This window comes from Monodelphis domestica, chromosome 4 (genome assembly GCF_027887165.1).
Source record: "Monodelphis domestica isolate mMonDom1 chromosome 4, mMonDom1.pri, whole genome shotgun sequence".
Classification (NCBI taxonomy): domain Eukaryota; kingdom Metazoa; phylum Chordata; class Mammalia; order Didelphimorphia; family Didelphidae; genus Monodelphis; species Monodelphis domestica.
In genome coordinates, this window is record NC_077230.1 from 85,818,661 (window position 1) to 85,839,624 (window position 20,964).

The 20,964-nt window shown below is 37.6% G+C and overlaps 1 protein-coding gene across 1 annotated transcript in view; it reads right to left on the minus strand.

Annotated features, from left to right (window-relative positions):
* Window positions 1–566: 566 nt before the first annotated feature.
* The window catches only part of SLC15A2 (solute carrier family 15 member 2), a 44,943-nt gene continuing 24,545 nt past the window's right edge, over window positions 567–20,964 (minus strand). The window contains exons 10-22 of the mRNA XM_001363437.5: window positions 20,765–20,854; window positions 20,618–20,662; window positions 20,049–20,081; window positions 18,383–18,471; window positions 17,624–17,705; window positions 15,684–15,818; window positions 14,359–14,523; window positions 12,582–12,628; window positions 11,900–12,010; window positions 11,112–11,208; window positions 10,154–10,300; window positions 3,468–3,572; window positions 567–2,083 (exon numbers count right to left, since the gene is read on the minus strand). Coding sequence (XP_001363474.3) covers window positions 1,907–2,083; window positions 3,468–3,572; window positions 10,154–10,300; window positions 11,112–11,208; window positions 11,900–12,010; window positions 12,582–12,628; window positions 14,359–14,523; window positions 15,684–15,818; window positions 17,624–17,705; window positions 18,383–18,471; window positions 20,049–20,081; window positions 20,618–20,662; window positions 20,765–20,854 — 1,323 coding nt within the window. The 3' untranslated portion in view covers window positions 567–1,906. The remainder of the gene's footprint in view (window positions 2,084–3,467; window positions 3,573–10,153; window positions 10,301–11,111; window positions 11,209–11,899; window positions 12,011–12,581; window positions 12,629–14,358; window positions 14,524–15,683; window positions 15,819–17,623; window positions 17,706–18,382; window positions 18,472–20,048; window positions 20,082–20,617; window positions 20,663–20,764; window positions 20,855–20,964) is intronic.

The following is a 20,964-nucleotide window of genomic DNA, read 5'->3' on the forward strand; positions in this document are numbered from 1 at the left end:
AATCATTAATTAGTTCTTTTTTTGTCCATTTTTTTTAATAGGCTATATGGGGGTAGCTAGGTAGCCCACATGATTGGGGTCAGGCCTAGAGACTGGAGGTCCTGAATTCAAATGTGATCTCAGATACTTCCTAGTTGTGTGACCCTGGGCAAGTCACTTAACCCCTTACCACTCTTCTGCTTTGGAACCAATAGGTAGTATTGATTCTAAGAAGGGAGGTAAGGGTTTAAGAATTTGGAACATCACTTCAGAAAACTAATGTGGAAAATTGTTAATTTTTGTGTAATTGGTAAAAAAATATATTTACAAAAAAATTAAAATTTCTAAAAGTCTATATTCATTGGAGAATAAAATCTTTGCTTACTTTTCTGGAAAATCAAATAGAAAACACTTTTGTGTTTCTTTTGTTTGAAGTATTTACAAGTGAATGTTTTGCTCACCTCTGGTGTTTTTTATTTTCAGGAATATTTCTAATCCCTCTTTTACTTGAGACCTATCTTTTGTAAATTATGATTAGGTTCAGTTTTGTGGCTACAATGTCTGAATTAAATCAAATTAGTGGACACTAGTTTTGAATCCTTTATTGTCATTATAATTATGAAGACTTTCATAGCTGAAAGCTTCCTAGTTGTTTATAAGATTCATTGCTCAGCATTGAAATTATGAAATTTAACTTGACTTGGGTTTTTTCTCTGGCAACAATATTTTTAGTCCTTCTCTCTTAGGCACAAAATCCCTTCCCATCTAGCTGGTTTTTAATCACTGTGTCTTCTGAACTCCAGCACACACATGATTATACTTCTCACCTTCATGTGGCTACGCAGAATCAATGTTTTCTGCCTTTTTATTCTCTCTGCTAGAGAATCAGAGTGAATTTCTGCTGTGAAGAAACTGTGCAGGGGCCCCATCACTCAGATCCTGAAACACAGCTCTTTCCATGTCTCCTCTATCTCTCTTGGGATATAGACATCCTAGTCACTTACAAATTCTTTCCTCCATCAGAAGTTAAAAAGCTAACATTCTATCATTAATCTACCTACCACACAGCTATAAACTGTGAAGTGGTATAAACTGTTATTCAATTGTATCCTAGGGGATATTTGAGTGGCTCAATGGATTTAAAGCAAGACCTAGAGACAGGAGGTCTTGGTCTCAAATACTTCGTCACTGTGTGACTCTGGGCAAGTCACGTTACCCCCCATTTCCTAGCCCTTCTTGCTCTTCTGCCTTGGAAAGAAACATAGTATTGATTCTAAAGATGGAAGTAAGAGGACTTTTTAAAAATTGTACCCTCTTAGCATCTTCAGTAGACTGTATGAATAACAATTATCTCCCATGCCTTAATTAGGATAAGTCAGTTTACTTAAGCCCAAGACATCCTATTGTACCAACAGAAATCCAGGGTCAGACAGTACAAAGTTAAATGACCAGAGGACCAGGTATGTTTGGCAATGTTCCAAATGGCAAACACAGGTATATATCCCTCTTCTCCCTCAACGGTGCGCATTTACACACAGAAGAATGTCACAGTTACACAATAACACATGGTAGATTATGTTCTTCACATTATTTTAGACACACGAGGAATAACCATCTATCTGTCCCAAGTTCACCAAAACAATGTATGACAGACTGTATTTTCCATGAATAGGTGACTGGACTGAGGTATGGAGTGGTTGGATTCCTTGCTCAAGTGTGCAGTGGGTCTCTCCTCCAGGGCTTCTGTTCCCAGAAGGGCAGGATAAAACTCAGCCAGAGGTCAGGGTCTCTGATGAGACTGGTGCTGTTTCTTTGGCCTGGCCCACCGGGAAGAAGGATGCTTAGTGATGGATGTAGCCAAGACTAGAGAAGAGTTAAATTGATTAGGACAAGTAAAAAAAGGCTTGGAATAGAACTAAAGGAACAGTCAGAGCTTTGTTTTCTTGGACACAAGATCGTTTGCGTCCCCTTTGATATGGGAAGACGTTGTGTCCTCTAAACTATAAGCATCTTCTGGCTTCACAGGGATGTAGTAGTAGCCCATGATGGAGAAGATGAGACAGATAATAAGCAGGAGACCAGAAAACAAGATAAATTCAGCCCACTGTGAAGAGAAAGAAATAATTAATTATTATGCCACTGAAATTCAGATAATCTAGCAAGGATACTACTTAGAGCCAGAAATGGAAGAAGACGTTAAGAAAGATGTCATGGCTCATTGGGGAATGTATGGGTGTCATGTTGCCATACTCAAGTCTCTCAGAATAGAGATTTTCTTAGAGAGGCATTCTAGGGAACTCAGGGCTATAGATCATCCTGTGAGGCTAATCAATTTAACAAGAGAAGGAAGGAATGGACAAACATGCAGTAAACCTAGCTTTTCTGAGGATTAAGTCAAGTTGCCAACTAGATATCAAACAGAACTTTGTTTCCTTCCATGACTTGTGGTACTGGGATGATGGGTGGATATGAAATCTGCCTTCTCTGGGTCTCTCAGTGTCAGAAGACCCGGACTTTGTCAGAAGACTCAGTGACTTTGAACAAATCGCTTCACCTAACCAAGTCTGTGTCCTCAAGAGAATATTTACATTAGATGCCTCAGTGAATTACACTAAAGAAAGTGCTTTGTAAACTGTAAGCTGTTTATTGTATGTTCGATATATCCATCTGTGATTGTCAGTATAGACAACAGTGTAAATCACAATCTTTTGATGACTCATTAGAATCCTTTAGAGTTATTCTTTATGAAAAATTCATCACCCAATATGGTGATGAGTCCCTGAGCCTGCCTAGCTAGGTTGGTCTTTGGGTGACTAACATATTCTTACCATCAGTTTTATTTTTTTGAACCCTTACCTTTCTTTTTTAAAATTGATACCAAGTATCAGTGTCATTGGCAGGGCTAGGCAAGTGGGAAAAGTGACTTGCCCAGAGTCATACAGCTAGGAAGTGTCTGAGGCCAGATTTAAACTCAGAACCTCTTGTCTCTGGGCCTGATGTTCTACCTACTATGTCTTCTAACTTCTGCAACTTACATTGTTTAATTTTTTAAAAAGATAACTCTTGGGGGGCAGATGGGTGGCTCAGTGGATTGAAAGTCAGACCTAGAGACCTAGAGAGGAAGGTCCTAGTTTCAAATCTGGGCCCAGACACTTCCCAGCTCTGTGACCCTGGGCAAGTCACTTAATTTCTATTACCTTTAAAAAAAAAAAAGATAACTCTTTCCTGGTTGTCTTTAGGCTGATTTCTACATTTTTTCTGACTATCTGTCTTGTTTTTACCTACATCACTTCCAATGATAATCATAGTCCTGACTATCCATTTTCCAGGCAGCTGTTTTGTGACTAACTTTCTGTGATGCTAACACAAGATGTAAGTAAAGTAAAAGACAAGTATGCAGTTAGTCTAGCTTCTCTTTGCAGTAAAGTAAAAATAATAGAGCAGTACAGGGGAATAGACGTGCCTTTCTGTCATCATAGGACACATACCTGCACCAAGGCACTTGTCTGTGCGACAACAAGTACAATAATATTGCCGATGGCCACTGTTAGGAGCCAGGCTGCTTGTAGCACTGACTTCATGCTGGGGGGAGCCTGGAAAAGAAACAAAGAAGCTTGTAAACAAAGTTTCTCTAAGCCCCACTTCCCTGCAGGAGACTTCCCTCCTCTATTCCATTTCTCAAGAAGTGGGAATTTCATTCAGTAAGCATTTATTAGACAGTTATTATGTGCAAAAGGCTATGTTAAGTTCTGGATACATAAAGACAAATATGAAATAATCTTTGCCTTCAAAGCTTCAAATTCTACTCCTATATAAGCATTTAGAATCAAATAGTACCAGGACTCCCAGGTAAATATGGCGGCAGTGTAGACCCAGGTTTCTTTGTCTCCTCACCACCTACCAATATAAACTACCTCAAAAGATCAAAAAAAAACAAATTCATATGAAGGAATAAAATAAATAGGATAATTGATATCACACAAAGAGGCACATGGGAAGAGGAGGGGAAGAATACTATTATAAGAAGAGGAAGAGAGTCCTAGGTAATACTTAAACCTTACTCTCAGTGAAATCAATTCTGAGAGAGAAGAGCATCTAGATCCACTGGAGTATCAAATTCTATCTTACCCTACAGGGAAAGTGAGAAGAGAAAACAAAGGGGGGGGGAGTTGGACAATGGGGAGTACAAAAAGGGAGGGGAAAAAGAGGGGGTAGGGAATTTAACAGACCCTAAAAAAAATAAGAAAAAGGGAACAAAAATGGAAGGGGTGGAAAAGGAAGCAAATAAGGGTGGGGAATAGGGGTACTGATTAAAAATAAACCACTGGTTTAAAAGGATATAGTGAAAGAAGAAAGGGCAGAACCAGGAGAGGATATCAAAATGTTGGGGTATGCACAAGTGACAATCATAACTTTGAACGTGAATGGGATTTACTCACCCATAAAACAAAAACTATTGGGAGAGTGGATTAGAATAAGAAATCCTACCATATGTTGTCTACAAGAAACACACATGAGGTGGGTAGAAACTCACAGGGTTAGAATTAAAGGTTGGAACAAAATTTATTGGGCCTCAACTGAGAAAAAGAAGGTAAGAGTTGCAATCATGATATCTGAAAAAGCCAATGTAAAAATAGATCTGATAAAAGAGATAGGAAAGATAATTACATCCTGATAAAAGGCAGTATAGATGATGAGGAAATATATCAGTATTCAACGTGTATGCATCAAATGGTATAGCATCCAAATTTCTAAAGGAGAAACTAGAATAGTTGAAGGAGGAAATAGATAGCAAAACTATACTAGTGGGAAACCTGAACTTTCCTCTATCAAATCTAGATGAATCAAACCAAAAAATAAATAAGAAAGAGGTAAGAGATGTGAATGAAATCTTAGAAAAATTAGAGTTAATAGATATATGGAGAAAAATAAATATGGACCAAAAAGAATACACCTTTTCAGCAGCATATGGTACATTCACAAAGATTGACTATGTACTAGGGAATAAAAACATGGCAAGCAAGTATAAAAAAGCAGAAATAATAAAAGCAACCTTTTCAGATCATAATGCAATAAAAATAATAACTAGTAAGGGTACATGGAGGGCCAAATCAAAAGTTAATTGAAAATTAAATAACATGATTCTCCAAAATTGGTAAAGAACAAGTCATAGAAACATTTAATAATTTCATTGAAAAAATGACCATGATGAGACATCCTTTATCTATGGGATGCAGCTAAAGCAGTACTCAGGGGGAAATTTATATCCTTGAGTTCATATATTATCAAATTAGGGAGGTCAGAGGTCAACAAATTGGACATGCAAATCAAAAAACTTGAAAGTGAACAAATTAAAAATTCCCAGGTGAAAACTAAATTAGAGATCCTAAAAATTAAGGGAGAAGTTAATGAAATTGAAAGTGAAAGAACTATTGAATTAATATATAAGACTACAAGTTGGTATTTTGAAAAAAACAAATAAAATAGACAAAGTAGTGGTCAGTCTAATAAAAAAGGAAACAAGAAAATGAAATTAACAGTATCAAAGATGAAAAGGGAGATCTTACCTCTAAAGAAGAGGAAATTAAGGCAATCATTAAAAAACATTTTACCCAATTATATGCCAACAAATATGGCAATCTTGGTGATATGGATGAATATTTACAAAAATATAAATTGCTTAGATTAACAGAAGAAGAAATATAATTCTTAAATAATCCCATATCAGAAAAAGAAATTGAACAAGCCATCAAAGAAATCCCCAAGAAAAAATCCCCAGGATCTGATGGATTCACAAGTGAATTCTATCAAACATTCAAAGAACAACTAATCCCAATATCGTGAAAATTATTTGACAGACCAAACAAAGAAGGAGTTCTACCAAATTCCCTTTATGACACAAATATGGTACTGATTCCAAAGTCAGGCAGATCAAAAATAGAGAAAGAAAACTTCAGACCAATCTCCCTAATGAACAGAGATGCAAAAATCTTAAATAGAATACTAGCAAAAAGACTCCAGCAAGTGATCACAAGAGTTATTCAATTATGATCAGGTAGGATTCATACCAGAAATGCAAAGATGGTTCAATATTAAGAAAACCACCTACATAATGGACCATATCAACAAGCAAACCAACCAAAATCACATGATTATCTCAATAGATGCAGAAAAATCCTTTGACAAAATACAACACTCATTCCTGTTGAAAACACTAGAAAGTATAGGAATAGAAGGGCCTTTCCTAAAAATAATAAACAGTATATATCTAAAAACATCAGCAAACATCATCTGCAATGGAGATTAATTAGAATCATTTCCAATAAGACCAGTAGTGAAACAAGGGTGCCCATTATCACCTCTATTATTTAACATTTTCCTAGAAACACTAGCAGTAGCAATTAGAGAAGAAAAAGAAATTGAAGGTATTAAAATAGGCAATGAGGAGACCAAGCTATTACTCTTTGCAGATGATATGATGGTCTACTTAAAGAATCATAGAGAATCAACTAAAAAGATAGTGGAAATAATCAACAACTTTAGCAAAGTTGCAGGATATAAAATAAAGCCACATGAGTCATCAGCATTTCTATATATTTCCAACACATCTCAGCAGCAAGAATTAGAAAGAGAAATTCAATTTAAAATCATCCTAGACAATATAAAATACTATCTGCCAAGTGTGAATTTTAAAATTACTCCACCCTAATTAGACATACTTTGGGGAAGATAAAGTTGTAAACTCCTGATTGAACAATGAAGGTACTTAACTCATACCTTATAGTAAAGCTAGAACTTAAACTGTCTATTTTTAGATCCAATACAAAAAGGTGTTAGGTACTATAATGGTTAAATTAATCACAAAAAGGTCAAGTAACTCACAAAAGGTAAGCTTAACAAAGAAGTGTGAAGTACCTCTGAAGATATAATCTAGCCAGAGAAGGTGAGTACTAAAGAGTGGATAGTCCTGGAGAAAATCTAATCAAAGTAGGTGAGAACTAAAGAATGGGCAGTCTTGAAGAAAAGCGTCTACTGTGATTGGTAGATGTGAAAATTTAGGGGAGGTGACATAAGAGAAAATTTCTTCAAAAGGAGGTTAGAAAAGTCAGTTCAGGAAATTGAATTCAGAATTGAGTTCAGTTCAGGACTGAAACTCAGCCTGGAGGATCTTCCTCAGACAGCTTCCTGGAGATGGTCTTTTAGTGAGTGATAAGACTGACTCTCTTTCCCTTGGGCTTATGGAGGCCACTTTGGCCAAGGCCTTTAACTACTGCCTGGCTCAGCCTAAGCCAGAGCAGTTTAAATTAACTCTTTTCTCTCTCTTTTCTCCTTAATTCCTTCTCTCTATATTAATTAAATCACCATAATTTGCAGCTGACTTGGGTATTTTAGTATTTGGGAATTTTCCATGGTGACCAAATTAAATAGATTTTAAGTCACAATGCTAAAATTATCCTTACACAAGACAAACATGGGAACTATATGAACACAACTACAAAACACTTTCCACACAATTAAAACTAGATCTAAATAATTGGAAAAAAACATTAATTGCTCATGGGTAAGATGAGCTAACACATTAAAAATGACACTCTTACCCAAACTAATTAACTTATTTAGTGCCATACCCATCAAACTACCAAGAAACTTTTTTACTGAACTAGAAAAAAAATAACAAAGTTCATTTGGAAGAACAAAAGATCAAGGCTATCCAGGGAAATAATGAAAAAAAAATGTGAAGGAAGGTGGCCTAGCAGTACCAGACCTCAAGTTAGACTATAAAGTAGTGGTCACCAAAACAATATGGTACTAGCTAAGATACAGAAAGGAAGATCAGTGGAATAGACTTGGGGTAAGTGACCTCAGCAAGACAGTCTAAACACAAATATCTAAGCTTTTGGGACCAAAATCCACTCTTTGACAAAAACTGCTGGGAAAATTGGAAGACAATATGGGAAAGATTGGGTTTGGATCAACATCTCACACCCTACACCAAGATAAATTCAGAATGGGTGAATGAGTTGAATATAAAGAGGGAAACTATAAGTAAATTAAGTGAACACCAAATAGTATACTTGTCAGATATTTGGGGAAAGAAATTTTTTAAGCAAAAGCAAGAGTTGGAAAAAATTACAAAACGCAAAATAAATAATTTTGATTACATTAAATTAAAAAGTTTTCGTACAAACAAAACCAATGCAAGCAAAATAAGAAGGGAAGCAACAAATTGGGAAAGCATCTTCATAACAAAAACTTCTGACAAAGGTCTAATTACTCAGATTTATAAAGAGCTAATCACTTGTACAAAAATTCAAGCCTTTCCCCAATTGATAAATGGGCAAGGGACATAAATAGGCAATTTTCAGTTAAAGAAATCAAAACTATTAATAAGCACATGAAAAAGTGTTCTAAATCTCTTATGATCAGAGAAATGTAAATCAAATCAACTCTGAGGTACCACCTCCCACCCAGCAGATTGGCTAAAATGACAGCAAAGGAAAGTAATGAATGTTGGAGGGGATGTGGAAAAATTCGGGACATTAATTTATTACTAGTGGAGTTGTGAATTGATCCAACCATTCTGGAGGGCAATTTGGAACTATGCCCAAAGGGTGCTAAAAGACTGTCTGCCCTTTGATAAAGCCATAGCAGCACTGAGTTTATACCCCAAAGAGATAATAAGGGAAAAGACCTGTTCAAAAATACTCATAGCTGCGCTCTTTGTGGTGGCAAAAAATTGGAAAATGAGGGGATGCCCTTCAATTGGGGAATGGCTGAACAAATTGTGGTATATGTTGGTGATGGAATACTATTGTGCTCAAAGGAATAATGAACTGGAGGAATTCCATGTGAACTGGAACAACCTCCAGGAAGTGATGCAGAGTAAGAGGAGCAGAACCAGGAGAACCTTATACACAGAGACTGATGCACTGTGGTACAATCAAATGTAATGGACTTCTCTACTAGCAGTAATGCAATGATCCAGAACAATTCCAAGGGATTTATGAGAAAGAGGACCATCCACATCTAAAGGAAAAACTATGGGAGGAGAAAAACAACTGCTTGATTACATGGGTCAAGGGGGATATGATTGGGGATGTAGATTCTAAATGATCATCCTAGTGCAAACATCAACAACATGGAAATAGGTTTGATCAAGGACACGTGTAAAACCCAGTGGAATTGCATGTTGGTTATGGGAATGGGGAGGGGAAGGGGAGGGAAAGAACATGACTCTTGAAACCAAGGAAAAATATTCTAAATTGGCTAATTAAATAAAATTGTCAACAACAAAAAAATCAAATAGTAGCCACAAAGCTTAGCTATCATGCTGGCCTGGTCTTCTCTGAATATCTGACTTGCTTGGTCCTGTAGTTATGATGAATCTCTTAGAGCCAAGCTGGCACTCTACCAGTGCCATAGGTTGGGATCCTAAAGCCTTGGAAAGGAGGAGGGCATCAGCTTGTGTCCTACCATGGTTAAGGAAATTGGAAAATTGAAATAAATGCTTCCTACCTTTGTAAATCTACCTGGACAGCTTTGAAAGCTGATCAATGGATAAATATTTTTTAAGTGCCTCTTAAATGCCAAGCATTATACTAAGCCCTAGGGATCTAAAGAAAAACAAAAAGTGATCCCTACCCTCCAGGAACTCACAGTCTAATATGGGAGATAATATGTAAACACCTACATACAAATAATAAATATGATTTTTTACAAAGGAAACAAAGAAAGCACAAAAATTAAGGATTGGGAAAGACTTCCAGTAGAAGGGTGAGATTTTTAGTCACAGAAACTGACTTTTTTTTAAAGCTCTACCTTCTGTCTTACACTCAGTACTAAGAATCAAACCCAAAGCAGAAGAGCAGCAAGATCTAGGCAACTGGTATTTAGTGACTTGCCCAGGGTCACACAGCTAGGAAGAGGCTGAGGTCACATTTGAACCCATGACCTCCCATCTCCAGCCCTAATGCTTTGTTCACTGAGTCACTGAGCTGCTCCAGAAGCTGACTTATTAACTTTGAATCATGAGCTGTAAATGATTATAAAGATCTGAAGTTTCATGTACAATCTTCTCATTCTTTTCCATTACTTAAATGACAATGTCCATATAATAGAGTGTTTGTCAAATTCAACAGAAAGAGAAAATATAAAAAGAAGAAAAAAACCTTACCTGGGAATAGGAGAACTCAAGCCCTGTGATAGAAAATATAACTTCACTTGCAGTGACTATTACATACTGTGGCAACTGCCATGCAATGGACATTTGATTGGGTGAAATATCTTCAATTTTCCATGCCTGGAGATGTTGATTAGAACTCTAAGCAGGAGAGAAGGAAGGCATTTGTTTCAGTACTTCCAGTAAAACTTCTGAAATCATAAGCATCTTTTTAATCAATCCCATTTATAGTCTTCTCTTGGTTTTCATTCTTTTCAACTTACTATTTTCAAAGTTATCATCAACATCTACTCTTTGAAAGTTATATGATAGGTCAGACAAAATTAGGATCAGATGAAAATCTATTTAAAAAGTCAAGGACATACTTTTCCCTCACATAGACACACTTTGCCCAAGCCTTCACAAAAAGAGCTTTGAAGGGACTAAAGCTAAATTGACCCTCTGTACTATTAGACGGCTGTTTCATTTCTTATATCTCAAAACAAGTATTTCAATGATCTTCCAGATGGACAGGGGTTTCAAGAAGCCAAGTGGCCCAATACCTTCAGCTAAAGTCACAATTGGGAAGCAACAACCTACCCAAAGAGATCCCATCTTGTAATATTATTTTTAGGGGCCATGTTGAGGCTGGGACAGATTGTCTCGCATGAGTGTGAAGACTCAAGATAAATTCTGATTTCCAATCTCTATTCCACTTAGGACTATAAAATACTATCATTCATAACATTCCCAATGTCTTAGAAGTAGGCATAACCAACATGCAGAGACCACAGTGCTCCAAGGGCTAGCCTGAGGAGTCTTATTCAGTGGATGAGGACAATGGACTTCTAGTGGACACAATGACTGTAACATCTTTTCCTTCCTGCTTTCCTCAAAGATCCTATCCTCCACATCCAAGCAGCCTTGCTGGGTGAGGGGAAGTGAAGAAATGGGAAGGGGGAGAGCTACCTACATTAGTAATGGCAACCATGTATGCTGCACCAAAGTCGAGTAGCCCCAGATCCAAGAAGAGCTCCTTGTCTCCCATCCTACATAACACATTATGGTATCTGGAAAAAGGGAAAAAAGAGGGATCTCAGATCCAAAACTACACAATGTCTCAAAAATATTCCCTATTGTAGGAAAGCCAGATATTTCCCAGTCTCTTTCTTTCCCCTTTCCAAGATTTTGTAAGCAAAGATGCCATGACCTATTTCTGTACCTTGATCTACAATTTTCACTGTCAAGGCACAAGGTTTTCCAATTTAAACAGATCTGAGGGGTAAAGCCTTCAGCCTGGTAGATCTCCATTGGGCACTCTAGTAAGATTCCTAAGTAGCTGAGGAGTTACAGAAATTTGGTGGGCCCAGGGAGGGCAACTCTGGTTTACAAGCTGCCAAGATATATGAGATCATCTATAGGAAATAGTGCATCAAATTTAAGTTTTACTTCAGCCATAATCTACTTATAATTTCCCTCTGGTTTCTGGAGTAATCCCAATCTCACAACATCTATATAGGATTATAGGCGGGGGGGGGGGGGGGGGGGGCGGGGGGGAAGAGTAAAGTGACACGAACCTTCCCCTCTATTTAACTAGAATATAGGTGGAAAAAACATTAAGTGATAACCCAAAGGCCTGATATATGTCCCTTGCCATGCATGATTACTCCAGATATTAGTCCTCAACCTTCTACTTATGAATTTTACAAATATTTGATAATGACTTATCGTAATTCACACATGGAGAAATAAAATTCTTACTTTCCTCTTTCCAAGATTTTATAGGAAGAGATGCCATAGTTTTGACCAACACTGACGGACACATCTCTGTTTAGCGTGATGTTAATGTCTTTATCCAGGGTGTTAATAAACCTGTGAGTTAGAATAAAGCTGTGAGGACAGGATCAGACAAGCCTGTGAAAAGAATTACCTAAATTCTTAATCCGTAGTCCATGACCTTGTTACTTTATGATTTTTTAAAAAGTTTTGGTAAATGCGTTTTCCACATAATTGGGTTTTTTTTTTTAATAATTGGTTTTCTTTATAATCCTGTGTGTATGATTCTGAGACAGGGTGAATAGCCTTCATACCGCCAAAGGGGTTCATGACCAGCAACAACAAAAAAGATTAGGAAACCCTTTCTTTATTATTTGTTTCTATGGAACGCAAAGCAAGAGGGAAATAATAAACATAAGCAGGAAGCATTAGGCAATAGGGCCCAAGGACTGTGTGTCCTAACTCCCTCAAAGCCAACCTGGCTCTCTGCTGTGCTTCCTTCTCTCATCCCCAGGGGAAATGTTTATTGATCCTATTATTCTCAGTGATTCAGGAATGAATCTCTAATCAGCACAAGCAGTAGTCTCTACACCCATAGTCTACAAATCAGACCTAGAACATGATCCAGTGGGGAAAGACCACCCCAGGGATGCCCAATGATTTGTACCTCACAGCTGCCATCCCATTGGCTGTTGAGGTTACTGCATCTTTCATCTACAACACAGGGAAATCAAAATGAGTCAAGAAAATTGTAAAAGGATATAATTAGGCAATTCTCAAAGAAAGAAATCTAAATGGTCAAAAGACATTGAAAAAAATTCTCCAAATTTTAGGTAAATGAATTATGTGGCCCCACTGTATACTTTGACAATATGTCAAAGATGATACAAGAAGGGGAAAAAAAACAACAGTTGTTGGAATAGCTGCTATAAATGGATCCAGTCATTCTGAAAACCTATTTTCAATTAATTAATCCATGTCTAATTCAATTATTTAACCCAAATTAATGTCTTTGACTAGAATATGTCTACTAGACCTAAATCCCACCAAAAATAGAAAAAGGAAAAGAGACTCCCATGTATAAAAGTATTCATAGCAATTGTGAGAAGGGAATTTCCCTCCCCAATATGTTGCTTTGTTTGACATCAGTCAGTGACCTGGAGGTCCTTTACCATTAAGATGTGCAAGTACAGAGAAACCCTCAGAGAAAGGAAGTTGAAACCAACAAGACAAGAAACTGATCCCACAAGCACTTCCCCCCAGGTGGTGCCAGGCAAATTATGGGATGATGATTGGTTCCTGAGATATGCCGTGGGAGAGCTAGTGGGTGGAGAAAATTGCTTATAAGGCAAAGCCAAGGCACTGCTCAAGCTCTCTCTCACATTCTTCTGACTGGAGCTGGGAACCTGAAGGAACCCCTATCAATGGTTCTATCCCTCTCTTTACTATCACTACTCTGATGTAATAAAGCTACTAAAACTACTAGCAGCTTCATAATTTAATTTTAAATATTACACAGTTCTTTTTGTTGTATCAAGAACTCAAAACAAAATTGCCCGGAGAGCCCGGCCTACATTCAAATCTGACCTCAAATAATTCCTAACTATGTGATCCTGGACAAGTCACTTGACCCCCATTGCCCAGCTCTTATCACTTTTCTGCCTTGGAACCAATACACAATATTGATTCTAAGACAAAAGATTTAAAATTTTTTTTAAAAACGTCCATCAATTGGGGAATGACTGGATAAATTCTGTTTGTGAATATAATAAATGAAGCTGGCTACCCTCTTCCTAATCAAGTGATGGACTCAACATATAGAATGAGACAAAGAGTAGATAGGTGACTCAATAAAAAGCTAAGCCTAGACCAGCGGTCCTGAGTTAAATTCTGGCCTCCGATACGTCCTAACTGTATGACCCTGGGCAATTTGCTTAACCCCAATTGCCTAGACCTTTCCACTTTTCTGCCTTGGAACTGACACTTTGTGTTGTTCTAAGACAGAAGGTAAGGGTTAAAAAAAAAAAAGGAACGATATAGATATTTTTGGATATAACACATGTCCAAAGATGATTTTACACATATAAAAGTTGAAGGGAGATTAGAAATTCAAAAGGAAACAGACAAATAAGTCAGCTCTGAAAATAACATGCTGAATTTTTTACATGCTTTTTAGGAAAAGTAATCTATATATAATAGAAATGTGTGCATATAATCCTTCTCTATCCTACTTTATACATGGAAATATGGATTTTTCCCTCTCTTTTTCATGGGAGTATTTATTAAAGTCAGAATAAAAAAATTTTTTTAATCCTTTAAACCTAGTCATCCGTAAGTTATTCATACTATGAGAGTAGTGGATTACATGGTAAGAACCATAAAGATTATTCTGTCCATTGCTTCACTATTTATGTTTCACCATGACAGGCCATCCTAATACTCACAAGGATATTGGAAATTCTACTTTGTTTTCCATGGATGACCAAACTGTATTTGTTCTTCTCTTCCATGACATGTTCGTTGATGATAATAGACATGTTGTGATACAACAGCTGGAAGTGAAAATGTTGCCTCTCCATTGTCAGGATCATTTTGGAATGGCTTGTTTGCTGCAGAAAAACATGATATGTACAGGTAGAGTCTTCATTATAAAATCAGACAGTTTGAATCCCATTTCTACTTAGTACCTGCATTTTGTTATTGTCATTCAATTATTTCAGTCATGTCTGGCTTTTCAAGGTCTCATTTAGGATTTTCTTGGCAAATACCCTGGAGTGGTTTGCCATTTCCTTCTCTAATTCATTTTACAGATGAGGAAACTGAGACAAATAAAGTTAAGTGACTTGCCTAGAGTCACATTGCTAGTGCCAGAGTTGAACACAGTGCACTGTATGCACCGTGGCACCATCTAGCTGGGCTGTAATACTTGCATAGTGTTGGTCAAATCACATAACTTCTCCAGGTCTCATTTTCCTCATTTGTACATAATGAGGTGGAACTGGAATCTAAAGATCACCAAATGATCTCTAAGGTCTTTTCCAGTTCTCAATCTGTGATACTAGGTGGCTATCAAATAGTCCCTTTACAACTTTCTTGAGCATCACCATTTCACAGGAGGTGAGGGAAATGAAGACCCAGAAATGTTTACTATCATTATGGATATAAATGAAAATACAATTCAGAGAGTAATCCTTATTGCCAAGCTGGTGAATGCTCTAGACCCATGTTGGCAAACCTATGGCACATGGGTCATAGCTTGCTGGAGGCGGCTGCTTGCTTCTCCTTCCTCATGCATGCCCGAGGACATTTCTCACATGGTCATCCCCTCTGCCCAGCAGGCAATGGGAGTGCTTCCTCCCTTCCTCGTCTGGGATAAGACGGGGGCTCACATGCAGTGTGAGCATTGCAGTTTGGACACTCGCTCTCTAAGGTCTCTAAAAAGTTCATCATCACTGCTCTAGGCCAAGAGACCTTGACCATTTTTGTATCATGGATCCCTTTCGCAGTCTGGTGCCACCCATGGACCCCTTTCTTCTCAGAATAATGTTTATAAACATGTGACATATATAAGATTCCAAAAGCAATTATATTGAAATAAAGATGTATCTCCATCCAAGTTCAAGGACCCATGGTCAAGAACTCTTGCCCTTAGAAGGTCAATGAACTAGGAGATCTTTGGCTGGGCCATTCTAAATTACCACACAGATAAATGGAGATATCACGCAAGTATGATCCTGGACCATCCTGATTCCGTTTCTTCCTTCCTCACCTGAAAGGGCTTGATGGGCTCTGGAAACAGAGACTTGTTCTGATAACCCATTAATTCCACTTTAATTTCATCATCTGCTAGATTCAGGATCCTCAAGTAAACCTCTTTGCCTCCTGGCTTGTGTGGGGTTAGTTCCTAAGGATAATAAGCAGCATGTAAGAGTCATTAGCATCATGGAACTCAGTCCTGTTCTCCAACTTTGCCTTGGTATTGATTGATTGATTGATTGATTGATTGATTATATCATGTAATGTGTAATTAGAAAATATTGAACCCTAGGACTATGTTCCCCAGAATTCCTTTCCTCTCTTCATCACATGGGGTGTTCATGTTTGTATATAGTTGGATGTTTTCCCTACCCTCTCTCTCTCTCCTTTCTCTCTTTCCTCTACTTCAAGTGATTATTAATAAATTTTATAAAACATAATACTTGGAGTACTGGATATTAATTTTTAATCTTACAGTATCCAGCAACTCTCTCTGATTCAATGATTTCCTGGATCACCCTCAGAGAGTAGGTCTTCCTTGCATTTGCATGGGAAACACAGGGCAGAAGAGAATGGGAAGTAGGAATTTACAAGAAGGACATAACTGATATCAATGAAAAGATTTGCTGATAGGATATTTTCTCTCTTTTTTTTTATTGGCATGAAACTTCATTTCTTGACCTCCCAGATATAAGTTATTTGATTAATAAGCCATTAAAATAAAACCTTTACCTTTTGTCTTAGAATCAATGCTAAGTAGCAGTTCCAAGGCAGTGAAGGCTAGGCATCTGGGGTTGTATAACTTGTCCAGGGTCACACAACTATAAAGTGTCTTGAGGCTAGATCTGAACCTAGAACTTCCCATCTCCAGATCTAGTGCTCTACCTACTAAGTCATTGAACCCAATGAACCATTTTTGAGTGACTTTTATGTGCCTAGCATTGGCATCATATACATTTATAATTTAATAAGATTAACTGGAAACAGAAGATTGAATTAGGCAGGCAGCAATCTGAAGTGGCTGGAAGAAGTGGTTCCTAGACCTATTGTAGCTAAGGCTATAATAACCACCTCTCGGACCTTGGGGAAATGATCTAGCATCTTTGAATTTCAATTCTCCTTTGTGAAATGAAAATTAAGTAGCAGTTTATAAGCTGTCAAAGCATTATAAAGCTTGTCTCAAAAGTCTTAGTACACCTAAACCATTAAAGCTTTAAAATGCATTAAATACTACACTAAGACATTTGGGACAGTCTCTTTAAAGTTAACAATTCTGACACCTCCTGGCAAGGAGGTGACCTTTGGTTCTCGATAATGACAGGGGAGCACAAGTTCTGGTAGGTTCTATTAATCTGGAGAGCCTTTGAGTGTAATCCCAAGGAAATACCATGTATTGGTCATCCAAGGACCAACCTAAGTGCTTCTAGAGAGACTTCAAATTTCTGGAGAGACAGAAGTTTGGCACCAGGGGATCAAATAGTTAGGCTATATCAATTCTTAAAAACCAATGATAAAAAGTGCAGATAGTTAACCCATCTGTGTTTGTGAAAGGCTTAGCTGCACTAATAAAACCATGGGTAGCTTACTATTATTGTTGCCAACATTATAGAGGGAAAACTTTGAAAGAATTGATGCAACATTCAAATTTGAATCCGGAAGACTAAAGATGAAACATACTGCTCACCTCCTGCCAGAGAGGTGATGAACTTAATTAAAACAAAAAGAAACATTTTCGGGCATGTCAAATATGGAGATTTGTTTTCCTGGGATTTGCATATGCATGATTAGTATAAGGGCTTTATTTTCCTTTTTTATTCATGAGATGTATGGACAGATGAGACAGAAAAAATAGTGTTATTTTTGATGATAGTTCCTCTAAGTAAGTAGAATGAATAAGACATTTTCATTTTGTATTGGAACTCATATGTATCTGAATCTTAGCTTGGTACTCACATTTATCTTGATCTCAACAGCTGCTGCGATTGCAAATGCTAGAGATGCCAGGATCATGCCAGCTGCCATTTTCCTAATAGACCTGTATAAGGAAAGGAAGGGAATGCATGGGACAAAGGGCTATTTCAGGATAGCCGTCAAAAGTTAGCCCCTTCTAGGCAGGAAATGAGAGGATGCTATAAAATGTCTTCTGCAAACTAGAACCACTTTCCTAGATTTAAACTGGGAGAGTCAAGGTTAAAGGCAAAAAAGATTAGCAACTCTCCCTGCCTAGGAGGTATCTGACTCTCATCTACAATGACTAGGTCCCACCTCATTCAAATTATGTTTCTAAATACTAAGAACTCCTTAGAAGAGGCAACATAGGGAATGGGAAAGGGAACAACATTATTAAGCACCAACTATGTGCCAGGAAATGTGTTAAATGATTTTAAAATATCATCTCATGCAAACATAGTACAACAGTTGTTCATCCACAAAGTTGTCTCCTATACGCTCTCCTCTCACAGAAAAAAAAAATGGGTCTTATTACTACAAAGCCTGAATTAAAAGTTTTATAATGATAATTATATGTGGAATTAGAAAAAAGAGAATTACACTTCTCATTTTATGGGAATTTGCAATTCTTGACATGAATAAATATGAGATAGGAGAGAAACTATTGCAAACTAACTTCAATGTATTGCTATGCAAATATTATCAATATCAACATCAATCTCAAACCTGGATAAAGTTTCTCATGGTGCAGTAAGCACTTACGTTAAGTTGATTCCACACTTCTTGATCAGAGGGTAGAGTCCTAGATCAAACATGGGGATGAAGATAAGCACCAGAAGGGGATTCAGCACCTGTAATGCCATGTAAGCCAGACCAGTTACTAATGTCCCAACAGAGATATAATAACTCATAAAAAAATAATACCCCAGGTGGGAAGAAGGATACCAGTCCCAGTCTACCCTCTGTGAAAGCATCTTTAATCTATAATAGACACATCACCCAGATCCAATGAATGGAAGCCCCAGTGTCTTCACTACTACTCCGACCAGGATCTCTAGGGCATGCAAAGTCAGTGTCCTATTTCCCACTTATTTCCAGATATTTGCACTTTTAGTCACCATCACATTGTCAGTTAAATAAACCATATGCATTTGTTAAGTAATTAGTTTGTGCCAGGCACTAAGGTACTTGCTGGTGTTGTTTATTTTTTAAACCCTTACCTTTTGTCTTAGAATCAACACTGTGTATTGGTTCCAAGGCAGAAGAGTGATAAGGGCTAGGCAATGGGGGTCAAGTGATTTCCAAAGGGTCAGATAGCTGGGATGAGTCTGAGGTCAGATTTGAACCCCAAACCTCTGGGCTCCAGGCTTGTCTCTCAATCCACTGAGCCACTCAGCTGCATCCTTGCTGGTATAATTTAAAAAACAGTCCCTGACTTCAAGGGGCTGACATTATAGGAGACATAACAAAAGCACGTGAGAAGGCTTTTGCCATACTTCAAGTGAGTGGTGAGAGCCTAAACAGCAGTGGTTATATAAATGGAGACAAGGAAGAATGATTACTGCACTGGGTATATGGGGTCAAGTGGAGTGGAGTCAAGAATGCCACCAAGCCTAGGTGACTTGGAGGAAAGTGGCACCAAGTAATAGAAAAGTTGGGAAGAGTTTGGAGGGAAAAAGGAGTTGTGTTTTGGGCATGCTGAATTTGAGATGCCTTTGAGACATCCCGCTTGAAATGTCTAAAATATAGCTGAAGATGTGTGACTGGAGAGAGACTATGGATTTGGGAATCTTCTGAAAAAGGAATAATTCAACCCCTGAGAGCTCATGAGACCACAAGAGGGAGAGCATCAAGAGAAAAGACATGGTGAGGACAAAGCACAAGTGAAGAGTCGACAGCAAAGAAGACCTAGAAGCAATTTTTTAGATAACAGGAGAACCAGTTAAGCAAAGTATCATGAAAATCTATAATACTGGGGAAGCTGGATGGCTGAGTAGATAAAGAACCAGGCCTGGAGACGAGAATTCCTAGGTCCAAATCTGGTTTCAGACACTTCCTAATTGTGACCCGGGGCAAGTCACCTAAACCCCAATTACCTAACCTTCATCAATTTTCTGCCTTAGAACCAATACTTAGTATTAATTCTAGGACAGAAGGAAAGAGTTTTTTTAAGAAAAAAGAATATCTATATTTCAAAAGGGAAAAGGTGATTTCTTCACACATTCCTTTGCTGCCTTGGGGGACAAAATATATATATATATATATGTGTGTGTGTGTGTGTGTGTGTGTGTGTGTGTGTGTGCATATATATATATATATTTTTTTAATCTATTTTCCCCTACTACTCTTCAACCATCTACCATCTAATTGCTGAAATGGGAAGGAATGACAAGAAGAATAGAGTCATGGCTATGGGAAGGGCTCCTACCTGTATCTGGTCAGGCTGAAACACGAAAAATCCCTGAAACGTGAAAAGAAAAAGCATTACTAAAACTCTGAAATGTGAGAAGCTAGATCATAAACACATGTGACCAGTATATGCCAAGATTGTGAAAGAAAATCTATAAAATATTTTCTCATTTGTAAAATTGGGGGGGGGAGGGGACAATAATGTCACAGCATCTATTGCACTGACTTGTAGGGAGGAAAGCTGATTTCAAAGCTAGCCTGACACATACTGACTTGACTGTGTGAGAAGTCACTTAGAATCGGAGCTCTTGAGTTTGAAACAACATTCAGTCATCTAGTCCACCTGCCCCATTTTATAGATGAAAATTAACCTCTGTAAGAATAACTTTCAGAACAATTTGCTAATTTTCACTGGCAGATGGAGTTTCCTCATATGGGCATTTATTATACCAAAGAAATTAGATGCCTGTTCCAAAAGGAGATGGAAAAAATTAATACAAATGGGTAATTTATGACTTGGCGAAGAAGCTAATCCCCTTGATACAAATCAGAAGAATAGCTTACATGGCAAAAATCACATCTACTCACCATGTTACCATTCATTCTAGTTGCTTGCAGAGTCCACCGAGAGCCCTAGAAAACACATATTGTTGCATTTTCTATGGTAGAAGGAAATGGAAGGAAGAAACTTGGGAAGGGCATAGCATTAAATTATTACTAAGGTACTTTTTTTACCTGCTGATCCAAAAGAGCCCAGAACATTGGCAGTGGAATATAAAGGAACAACACACGAGTCAGTGCCTTCACATCCAAAATGAGCTGCTTCTGTAAGAAGAAGGAAAAATACAAAACTTACTGAGCTTTCAAAATAATCTGCTTGAACCATGCGTCAGAAGGACAAAGGGCCAGAAAGCAGTAAGAGAATAGCTTGGATC